The sequence below is a fragment of the Hoplias malabaricus genome, chromosome 2 (genome assembly GCF_029633855.1).
Source record: "Hoplias malabaricus isolate fHopMal1 chromosome 2, fHopMal1.hap1, whole genome shotgun sequence".
Taxonomy (NCBI): Eukaryota; Metazoa; Chordata; class Actinopteri; order Characiformes; family Erythrinidae; genus Hoplias; species Hoplias malabaricus.
In genome coordinates, this window is record NC_089801.1 from 57,823,052 (window position 1) to 57,835,702 (window position 12,651).

Genomic DNA, 12,651 nt, shown 5'->3' on the forward strand with positions numbered 1-12,651 from the left:
CAGTTTTGCTCAAAATATTGCAATGCACACAACATTATGGGTGACATAGCATATTTCAAAAGAGGACAAATTGTTGGTGCACATCTTGCTGGCGCATCTGTGACCAAGACAGCAAGTCTTGGTGATGTATCAAGAGCCATGGTATCCAAGGTAACGTCAGCATACTACCAAGAAGGACGAAACACATCCAACAGGATTAGCTGTGGACGCAAGAGGATGCTGTCTGAAAGGGATGTTCGGGTGCTAACCAAGATTTTATCCAAAAAACATAAAACCACGGCTGCCCAAATCACAGCAGAATTAAATGTGCACCTCAACTCCCTTGTTTCCACCAGAACTGTCCGTTGGGAGCTCCACAGGGTCAATATACACGGCCGGGCTGCTATAGGCAAACCTTTGGTCACTCATACCAATGCCAAACGTTGTTTTCAATGGTGCAAGGAGCGCAAATCTTGGGCTGTGGACAATGTGAAACATGTATTGTTCTCTGATGAGTCCACCTTTACAGTTTTCCCCACATCCGGGAGAGTTACGGTGTGGAGAAGCCCCAAAGAAGAGTACCACCCAGACTCAGTGATGGATTGGGCTGCCATATGATGCAATTCCCTTGGCCCAATACTTGTGACAGATGGGCACGTCACTGCAAGGACTACCAAACCATTCTGGAGGACCATGTGCATCCAATGGTTCAAACATTGTATCCTCATTGTATCAGGATTACAATGCACCAATGCACACAGCAAGACCGGTGAAAGATTGGTTTGATGAACATGAAAGTGAAGTTGAACATCTCCCATGGCCTGCACAGTCACCAGATCTAAATATTATTGAGCCACTTTGGGGTGTTTTAGAGGAGCGAGTCAGGAAACGTTTTCCTCCACCAGCATCACGTAGTGACCTGGCCACTATCCTGCAAGAAGAATGGCTTAAAATCCCTCTGACCACTGTGCAGGACTTGTATATGTCATTGCCAAGACGAATTGACGCTGTATTGGCCGCAAAAGGAGGCCCTACACCACTAATAAATTATTGTGGTCTAAAACCAGGTGTTTCAGTTTCATTGTGCAACCCCTGTACTGTGCACTAAGTAACTTGTGCAGTCAACTGTAAAAAAAAAACATAAATATCTATTTATGAACACAAGATTACAGGAAAACCCACACAAACCTATATTTGTTTTTTTAATAAAATTCATTAGTTACGGGGTTTTACACTATTGTCATTTAACTATTACTTTTTAAGCATACCTAATAAAAGCAGGAGCATATTTACAGCTCTTTCTCTCATGTTTCTGCTCTTTCCAACCAGTACAATTTTTATGGGGTAGCCAGACTGAGACCATTACTCACACAGGGGTGGCACAGAAAATTATAATCCTGTTTAAAACATGTGCTCATCCTCAATAGTTCTGTTAAACAACATACCACAGACAGTTACCAACTCAAAACTATAATTAGAAGGGACTCATATAGCCTGTAGAAACCATGATAATTTCCTCATGCAAATTACAAGATTTTTAGTTTTTAATATTTTTTGATGTTAGAGACTTGACATTAGAAAATTGATATTGTTTTAATAGACATTTTAAATGTACACTGCCACAGCTTGTCAATGTTGCTAACCTCAGATACTACTGCAATTTAAATAAATAAATGGGTTTTTAGTTCATTATAAATTGTTTTTGTTTTACAGAAAGAGAAAAAAATAGAACCAGCCTGTCTGTCTTCACTGAAGGTTTCACACTGTGTTTGTCTGTGTTTAATGTTACTCTTGGCCAGAAAATGCAAACAAGTCCACATTCAGCCATTTTGTAAATTCAGTAGGACAAACTGAAAGAATGACACAAATTGGCTGACATCCCAAATAGAAGGCATAAACTCTGTGCAAATTCAGACAAAACGTGTTTATGTACTGTGAATAAGTGTTTATGTGAGGTGTGCATAGAGACATCATTGTTAGCAGTAACATACAAGTGTCAAATGTTTCACTAGTCATCCGAGCCACCTCACATTTAATTACAAGCACACTACCCCTACAAAACAGCAATTATTATTATTATTATTATTATTATTATTATTCATTCATTTAGTCATTATCTGTAACCCTTATCCAGTTCAGGGTCGCAGGGGGTCTAGAGCCTACCTGGAATCATTGCACGCAAGGCGGGAATACACCCTGGAGGGGGCGCCAGTCCTTCACAGGGCAACACACACACACACACACACATTCACACACACAATCACACCTATGGACACTTGAGTCGCCAATCCACCTACCAACGTGTGTTTTTGGACTGTGGGAGGAAACTGGAGCAAACCCACGCCGACACGGGGAGAACACACCAAATTCCTCACAGACAGTCACCCGGAGCAGGAATCGAACCCACAACCTCCAGACCCTGGAGCTGTGTGACTGCGACACCGTGCCGCCCTATTATTATTATCATCATTATTATTATTATTTAAGTATATTAATATCAATATACTAGTTGTATATATGTAAGTCATACCCAACCTGGTATCATGATGAAATCATACATATATTTTTACTAAAAGATTATTCCCAGTATTTGTACCTTTTTTGCAAACCTGAGTGAAAAAGCAACTTTAAAACGTTCCCAAGCACTAACTACAAACTTAAATCTAAAATAAACTATAAAAATTAACCTGAAGATTTAGAGTCTAGAAAATTAGGATAGGAGTGTTAGAAAATTGTTGTTGGGTAAATAACAGAGATTTTGTGTAAGCAATGAAACAGTGCCACCAATGGATGGAGGCATACTTAATAACTACTGTCTTTAACTTAGAAGTGAAATATTTAAGCAGGTATGGTCTTTTAATAGATTCACTTTTAAAACCTGAAATCATGTTGCTCAATCCTTGAAATAAATACTGTCAATGAAACCAACCAAATCTGTTTCTGTGTCAGTTTTATGGAATCAGACATCCTCCTCTAAATGCTCCTCATGGGAATTAACTATATGAAATCCTTATAGTGCAGGACTCAAAGTAAATGGACAAATATAACCACTATGTATCACTGGGTTTAAATGCACTGGTAACTATGGTCCCATGGCAGTGAAGCTATCTCTGTGTTTAACTAACTCTGTGTTTAACTTCATTTTTAATGCCAAAGGGAGGAGTTGTGATATCTGAGCAACTCTTGACACAGTTCAGAAAAAGAGGAAACTGTTAAAGTAGAGAGAAGAGAAGAGACACAGAGAGGACGACAAATTACAGAGGAGTAATTTATTTACCTCTGAGGAGTAAATCAACAACACACTCACACAATCTTAAAGACAGTGGACTGGAGTTTGGGTGAACATCAGTGAAGCTGGAACTCAGTTCAGGATGAAGACCCTCCTCATCTTCACCTTCTTCCTGATCTCAGGTCAGTTTTTCTGCTCCAAACTGAAGACATTCTGATTTAACTTTAAGATTATTTTACACAGAAACATATGATTCAGATTTTACATCACAGCTGAAGGAGATTTAGTGCTGCAGGGATTTTGCTGCAGATCTGAGAGAATTTACTGGCATTATAGAAGGTGATCTATTATTTTCAATTTGATTGGCAGGTCCAGTGGGCTGCTTCGATGTGATTGGCTATCCTGGAGGAAGTGTCAAGATCTACTGTAAACAGTATGAAGAAAACAAAAATTATTTCTGTAAGAAGGGAACAGATGAGTGTATAAATGTAGAAACACAGGACACATGGGTTCATAAAGAGAGACTTTCTCTAATTGATTCTCCTGGAGATCTTACAATAATCTTCAGAAACCTGAGTTTACAGGACTCTGGATCATATCGGTGTGGAGAGACTGGAGGGTGGAGTCATGATGTGGAACTGAAAGTGAAGAGAGGTTAGAAACATCTATATCTCACTAATGATATTCATCATGAAATTCTGTATAAACTGAGATATTTCTGAAAGAATAAAGAGGTCATAAGGTCATTGAGAAACTCCACCTTAAATTATTAGATGATGTCATTTATTTTGTATGATTGACAGATCCGTGTTGTTCGAGTCCAAGGGCTGTGACTGGTTTTCTGGGAGAGACTCTCACCATCAACTGTTCATATCCAGAGGAGATTAAGACAGATACCAAGTTCTTCTACAAACAGCATGGTCAACATTTTAATGAACTGATCCGTACCGGAGACGCTCAGAGAGAAAAATACTCCATCTTTGAAGACAGAAGCTCTAAAGTTGTCAGTGTGAAAATCGGTGATGTGAGAGAAGAAGATAGAGGAGTTTATCACTGTGCAGTATGGATTGGAGCACACTCAGGCCGTTATTATTCCCTCTTCTCAGAGATCCAGCTGCAGATCATTGGTGAGACACATGAAAGTTTCCTATTTCTATCATTATTTAAGGTACTTTATTAATTTTACTTTACTTTATTTTATTTCTGTGTTTGCTTATTTTATTCATATCATTCTGACTGCACCATGCACACTGACTGTGCTACTTACACAAACCTGCACATGTCTATTTAGTGACATACACTTTGCACAACACCAGAGCAATGTAACAGTTATAACATACAATTTTACATACAAAAAAATAATAGCATACCCCTGTTATGCTTAGTTTCCTTACCTACTTTAGTTTAGTGTATTGTTGGCATTCCTTCCCATGTTCTTTCTTGTTATTCTGATCTGAGATTACATGCCTTTTTGTTTTAAATAGTCTACTTTAAACATGTGCCCTTTCATCTTGTGTTCATATAGCCACACCCTTGTCACATGTTCTTTGATTATTTGTGCAGGTGCTCTGTGTTATTCCCACCTTTTAAGCCCTCTTTCAGTGTCCCCTGTTTGTCTTTGAGTGCTTGTCTTTCCAGGTCTGCTCTCAGCTGTCTGGTTTCTTGTCCATATCTCTTTTGTTTTTCATTAAAATCATCCCTGCATTTGTGCCTTCTATGAAAAAAAGTATAAATTTTTATGTATTTAGTGCTACATTTAGGCTTGTATTTTTAACAGTTTCTAATTTGAATATGAGTAAACTTTTCATATCTATTGTACAAACCGGATTCCAAAAAAGTTGGGACACTAAACAAATTGTGAATAAAAACTGAATGCAATGATGTGGAGGTGCCAACATCTGATATTTTATTCAGTATAGAACACAAATCCATCCATCCATCCATCATCTGTAACCGCTTATCCAATTTAGGGTCGCGGGGGGTCCAGAGCCTACCTGGAATCATCGGGCGCAAGGCGGGAATACACCCTGGAGGGGACACCAGTCCTTCACAGGGCAGAACACAAATCACAGATCAAAAGTTTAAACTGAGAGAATGTATCATTTTATTAAGGGAAAAATATGTTGTTTCAAAATTTCATGGTGTCAACAAATCCCAAAAAAGTTGGGACAAGGCCATTTTTTACCACTGTGTGGCATCCCCCCTTCTTACAACACTCAACAGACGTCTGGGGACAGAGGAGACCAGTTTATCAAGTTTAGAAATAGGAATGCTCTCCCATTCATGTCTAATACAGAAACACAACTGTATATATCAGCCAAACCTAATGATGTTGCTTGTCTACGTAAAATAACAGAATGTCTAACTGAAATTAAAGACTGGATGATGCAAAATTTTCTTATGTTAAATTCTGATAAAACTGAGGTCTTCTTACTAGGTAAAGATACTCAGATACATTCACTCAGAAATGCTGCTATTGATAATTCAACAGTAAAACGCAATACCATCATTAAAAACTTAGGGGTAGCCTTTGATTCGACTCTCACATTTGACACCCACATATCCAATACAGTCAAAACCGCCTTCTTCCACCTACGCAATATTGCCAAAATTCGGCATATTTTATCCTTAAAAGATGCAGAGAAACTAGTGCATGCTTTTATAACTTCACGTCTAGACTACTGCAATGCACTCCTGGCAGGGAGCTCGTGCAAAGCATTACACAAGCTTCAGTTAGTTCAAAATGCAGCAGCCAGGGTGCTCACTAGAGCTAGAAAATTTGATCATATCACCCCAGTTCTCTCGTCCCTACACTGGCTACCTGTAAAATTTCGCATTGACTATAAAATACTCCTCTTAGCTTATAAATCTCTAAATGGTTTAGGCCCGCAGTATCTTACTGAACGTCTCAGACCTTATCGCCTGTCACATACACATTGTTCACAGGATGCCTATCTACTTTTTGTTCCTCGCTTTAAAAAAAACACTGCAGGAGGAAGAGCCTTTTCTCACAAAGCTCCTCAACTCTGGAATAACCTTCCGCTTACTGTTCGGGGCTCAGACACACTCTCAATCTTTAAATCTAGATTAAAAACCTACCTTTTTCAATCAATCTTTTGATTAATCATTAACTTTCAGGTTACTCCTTCTCTATTAGTGTTTTCGAGCTGGTTTTCATATTATCACTGTTCTATATTAACCCTGTCATACTACCATAGCTACAGCTTTTTAGTTAGCTTTCTTGTAACTGCCAACACACTGTCTGTCGCTGGGTTCTCTTGCCTGACCCGTGGAAACTTTTTTCGCAGGACAAATTTGCCTGTTCTTTACTATGACCCTACTAACCTCTGTATTTTTATTTGTTCCCTTTGTCTGGTTTTCTTTCTCCTGTCTCTCTCATGCTTTGAGATGTCCTGCTACTCTCCTGGTGTTGCCCTGATCCAGCCCCTGTGTATCCTGAACAAAATCCTGGCCTTGTCTCATCTACACTATCATGCTTGGCCATGCTGTTTTATCTCAAATTAACTCTGCACATACTTTTAACTCCCACAGAATCCCTGATCACCTTCTCCTTCCTCAGACTCATACATCACTAATATACTACATTTATATTACTATAACCCCTTCATCTGTCATCATTTCACTTTTACTTCTGTTCTGTTCTCTGTTGTGTCTCCGGTGTTGACCCGAGGAGGATGGGTTCCCCGTATGAGTCTTGGTTCCTTCCAAGGTTTCTTTCTCGTGTGCTGAGGGAGTTTTTCCTTGCCACTGTTGTTCATAGGAGGCTTAGACCCGGATCTCTGTAAAGCTGCTTTGTGACGACTTTTTGTTGTGAAAAGCGCTATATAAATAAAATTTGATTTGATTTGATTTGATAATACAGGCTTCTAACTGTTCAATTGTCTTGGGCCTTCTTTGTCGCACATTCCTCTTTATGATGCGCCAAATGTTCTCTATAGGTGAAAGATCTGGACTGCAGGCTGGCCAATTCAGTACCCAGATCCTTCTCCTACGTAGCCATGATGTTGTGATTGCTGCAGAATGTGGTCTGGCATTATCTTGTTGAAAAATGCAGGGTCTTCCCTGAAAGAGATGACATCTAGATGGGAGCATATGTTGTTCTAGAACCTGAACATAGTTCTCTGCATTAATGGTGTCTTTCCAGACATGCAAGCTGCCCATGCCCCAAGCACTCATGCAACCCCATACCATCAGTGATGCAGGCTTCTGAACGGAGCATTGATAACAACTTGGGTTATCCTTGTCCTCTCTGGTCCGGATGACATGGCGTCCCAGTTTTCCATAAAGAACTTCAAATCGTGACTCATCTGACCACAGAACAGTCTTCCATTTTGCCCAGTGCAAACGTCTGAGCTTGTGGAGCTTGTTTAAAAATGGCTTCCTCTTTGCACTGTAGAATTTCAGCTGGCAATGGCGGAGGGCACAGTGGATTGTGTTCACTGACAATGCTTTCTGGAAGTATTCCTTAGCCCATTCTGTTATTTCCTTGACAGTGACATTCCTGTTTGAGGTGCAGTGACATTTAAGTGCCCGGAGATCACAAGCATCCAGTAGAGTTTTACGGCCTTGACCCTTACGCACAGCAATTGTTCCAGATTCTCTGAATCTTTTGATAATGTTATGCACAGTTGATGATGATGATGATGATGATGATAACTTAAAAGTCTTTGCTATTTTACGCTGGGTAACACCATTCTAGTATTGCTGCATCTTTCTGCGCAACTATGGTGGAATTGGTGATCCTCTTACCATCTTGGCTTCAGAGAGACACTGACACTCTGAGAAGCTCTTTTTATACCCAATCATGTTGTCAATTGACCTAATTAGCGTTAATTGGTCTTCCAGCTCGTTATATGCTCAATTTCCTTTTTCCAGCCACTTATTGCTACTTGTCCCAACTTTTTTGGGATTTGTTGACACTGTGAAATTTTGAATCAACATATTTTTCCTTTAAAATGTTACATTTATTCAGATTAAACATTTGATCTGTCATCTATGTTCTATTACGAATAAAATATTGATTGATCAAATATTTCTATCTCCACATTATTGCATTCAGTTTTTATTCACAATTGGTTTAGTGTCCCAACTAAACAGATCAGAACAGAATATTTAAATCAAAGCCCAATGCGAGCAAGCCAAAGGTGACAGTGGCAAGGAAAAATTTCTACTTCAGTGTAGTTGATCATGGTGAGTGGTCAAAGGCTAGCAGCAGTAGATGGAGGTGAGCAGCTGGTCTGGTCTGGTGTAAACTGCAGAAGAATCCAGCAAACAATCTTCCATCAGTGGGCCACCATTTTCTCAGAAGACAGTAAAGAGAAGCTGTTACTTTGGTTGAGTGCAGTAGAAAAGTGGATGTGAATATTTTCATTAGTGTAGTGATAGATCTGACAGTAAAAGACTGGGAGGAGGGAAACCAGAAGGAACACAGACATTCGAGCATTCTCAGATAAAGACATTCATCTGCTCCAAACAAAAAAAAATTGTGAGCACAGCAGCACAGAGCACATCATCTGAGTTTACCCTGATTCCCCATGTCAATGAGTTTCTGAAAAAACAACCTTAAACTAGAAAGAGGTTATTTGGCAAAAGCTAAACTGAACAAGTGTGTTTTGAGCCTAGACTTAAACATAGTGACTTAAACATGATTTGGTTCACCCACCCAAATCATGGACTTTTCAGCCTTTTGCCATCTGGCAGACGTTACAGGAGCCTCCGTTCCCACACTAACAGGCTTCGTAACAGTTTTTTTCCTGAGGCTGTTATCCGGATGAACACTATTCAGGCACTTTAAACAAACATTGCACAATCACTACATTGCACCTTCTGTAAAGTTGTATTTAATTTATCCCTCAGTACTTAATGCATCACCTACACAATGTTACTTTGTTTACATTTTTTTATATTTCAATATGTATATATGGTTACTTAACTTCCATAATCACAATGTCATATCACAACTGCACTTTAATCGCAATCCATAATCATAATGTCATTTCACAACTGCACTTTATGTAAATAATCACAACTGCACTTTATGTAAATTATGTAAATAATGTTATATATTGCACTTCTGGTCAGATGCTAACTACATTTCATTGGCCCTGTACTTGTACCCTGCACAAAGACAATAAAGTTGAATCTAATCTAATCTAAATTGTGTCTGCATCCCGAACACTATCTGGAAGAATAGAAAGCTCCTCACCCCCCTGAAGTCTTATGAATTCTGGGTACTAGTAAGAGGCCGGTGCCCTGAGATCTGAGTAATCTTGGTGGTTCATAATGCGTGATGAGGTCTTGCAGGTATTCAGGGGCGAGACCATGTATCGATTTATACGCTAGTAAAAGAATTTTGTAATCAAGTGAAGGGCCGAGAAGACTGGGCTGATATGATTAAAATTTTTTAGTTTTAGCGAGGACCATGGCTGCAGCCTTTTGAATTAGCTGGAGTTTACTCAAGTTTCTGCTGGGGCATCCTGATAAAAGTGCATTGCAATAATGTATTCTTGATGTAATAAAAGCATGAACTAATGTTTCCATGTCTGTGAGGGATAAGGAATTTCTTAACTTAGCGAGGTTCCGAAGATGCAGGAAAGCTGTCTTTGTAATGTTACCTATGCTGATCCAATGATTGATCAGAATCAATTACAACACCCAGATTTTTAGCTGATGAGCTAGGGAGAACAGGGAAGTCAAAATTATGTATTAAGTCTGATATCTTATTTTTAGCAGGTTTTGGACCTAGAAGAAGAACCTCGGTTTTGTCGCTGTTTAGCAGAAGGAAATTGTGTGACATCCAATGCTTCACTTTTTTAACACAGTCCTCAATTTTCTTTAATGTTAGATTGTTGTCTGGTTTGACTGATATGTATAACTGTGTGTCATCTGCGTAACTGTAGAAGCCATGCCTGCTAATAACTCTGCCCAGTGGCAGCATGTATAATATGAATAATAAAAGTCTTCCAAATCTCATTTTTGTGTCAATATAAGAAACATTATTTATGTTAATAAACTGGTAGGAAGCTGTAAGGTAAGACTTAAACCATGATAGGGCCGTTCCTGTTATTCCAACCATGGTTTTTAGTCTTTCTAGCAGAATAGTAAGATCGTTTGTATCAAAAGCTGCACTGAGGTCGAGTACAACTAGCATGGATACGCAGCCTCGATCAGAGGCGAGAAGGAGGTCGTTTGTTATCTTAACTAAAGCTGTTTCGGTGCTATGGTGTGGCCTAAAACCAGATTGAAATTTTTCATATATGTTATTCTTATGCAAGTATGAGCAAAGTTGTTGGGCCACAACTTTTTCTAAGATCTTAAATATGAAGGGGATGTTAGAGATAGGGCTGTAATTGGATAGTACACTAGGATCAGGGGTTTAATAACTACTAGTTTAAATGCTTTGAGTATGTGACCCAGTCTAAGGGACAAGTTTATGATTGTTAAAAAGGGATTGATTATGACTGGTAAAACTTCTTTAAATTGTTTTTTTGGCATTAAACCAAGTGTGCAGGGAAATTACCATCTAGTCCACTGTACAGGCACTAATTCGGGGGCTATGAGTAAGCCACTCCTGCCTTACGCCTCTCACCCTGGGCAAGAATGAAAGAGCATCCAGCTCCTATCAATGAGATTGATTCCAGAGCTCATATTGTGTGTCAAGGTGAGCCTGACTAAATCTAGCCGGTACCTCTCAACCTCACACACCAGCTCAGGCTCTCACAAGAGAGGTTACATTCCATGTTTCAGTAACCGAGGGTCAGAACGCCAGTTTCACTGCACTCAGCTGCCACCAAATCCACACTGCACCAGACCAGGATTACTACCTCTCCCACAGTTGGTGGGCCCATGGGAGAGTGGACCCATGTTGCTCGTTCGGACTAAGCCTGTCCAGACCCCATGAGTAAAAGTATGGCTCCAGGGTGGGCCCCCATTAACCTTACTCCGGGCAAGGGAAGCTGTATATGTTATTCTTTTCATCTGTGGCTTAGGGATCACTCTTTGTCTGCCCCATCACCTAGGACCAATTTACCTTGGGAGACCCTAATGGGTGCTATTGCCCTAGGTGCATGTAGGCACACAAAATTCTAATAGATTTTACTGTGTTTTTATGTGTTTTATTGTATAAAACATCTACTGCTCCCAGAGAGACCACCCACAACTATGAAACCAACAGCAGCTTCATCTGATGAAGAACATCTCAGTAAGAATTCAGTCATTATTCAGAACTCCCTCTTTCACTCTATTTTCATGTTAAATGTGAACAGACAGTGGTTCAGTGTTTAGACTCCAATCCAGGAACTGGACCCAATGTGGAAGTGCTGTGGAAGTGTATGGTTCCTGGTTTGATTGAGAAGGTGTGTGTGATAAAGTCGATCCTGGTCTGTTCCCTCTGTGTCTTAGCTCCAAGTTCCTCTACCTTCATCTTCATCATCATCATCATCATCAATATGTGTGTGACTCTGCTGCTGATTGGAGGACCAGCTCTGATTATCTACAAACTGAGATGGATAAAAACACAAGGTCCTTTACACACAGAGACTCATTCACATAAACAACACGGTCAGAAGTAATTTCATTTATTCAGGGATTTGAGCGTGACATAATAATCTCAAAGAAAGACAGAAATGACTGAGATCAGAGGAGATCTATCTGAGATTACCACTGAAAAGTAGATAGTAGAGACGTGGAATAGTTTCTCACATCTGGATAATGCCACAGACTCCCTCTAGTGGAGAATGAATGAAGAGAACATTTGATGACTGATGTTTCTCTCTTTCTTTATACTCAGCTTCTATCAGCTGTCCATCAGGAACAAAGGACAGAATAAATAAAGAGGGGTGATGAGGTTAAAAAGAGAATATATAGATTATCCAATCTATAGATCAGACATGTTCCAGTCTGATACAGAATATGTTCATGTTGGAGTTGTATTTGATATGCAGTTATATGAACTGTAGACTATGGAAGGTTTGTCTTCACCATCATATCTGTGTGGGTGTGTGTGTTGCTCATATTTCAGACTGATGGTGATTATGTAAGTGATCCATCTGGAAACAAGATGATTATGGGTCCAATCCAACAAAATGTAAGTTTCTGTACTAACCCATTAGATTCTGTTTATCAGAGTTTGGATCCCAGAAGCAGAGCACCAGATACAGTCTACAAGAGCCTTAACCCCAACAACAACCAATCAGATTCAGTCTACCAGAGTCTAAACCCCAACACCGACAAACCAGATTCAGTCTACCAGAGTCTAGACCCCAACACCAACAAATCAGTTGCAGTCTAACAGAGTTTAAAACCCAACAACAACCAATAAGATTTGTTTGTTCAGCAGAGCCTGGACCACATTACCAACCAATCTGATCATTCTACCAGTTCTTTCATCATATCCTTATGGAATCAATTGTCTATTTTATTAT

At 39.5% G+C, this 12,651-nt stretch overlaps 1 protein-coding gene across 1 annotated transcript; it reads left to right on the forward strand.

Annotated features, from left to right (window-relative positions):
* Nucleotides 1-3,350: 3,350 nt before the first annotated feature.
* Nucleotides 3,351-12,518, forward strand: LOC136677242 (polymeric immunoglobulin receptor-like). Its single transcript, XM_066654724.1, has 6 exons — nucleotides 3,351-3,390; nucleotides 3,578-3,862; nucleotides 4,012-4,335; nucleotides 7,858-7,913; nucleotides 11,494-11,583; nucleotides 12,354-12,518. The coding sequence occupies exons 1-6, from the start codon at nucleotides 3,351-3,353 to the stop codon at nucleotides 12,516-12,518; spliced, it is 960 nt and encodes a 319-aa protein (XP_066510821.1).
* The last annotated feature ends 133 nt before the right edge of the window (nucleotides 12,519-12,651 follow it).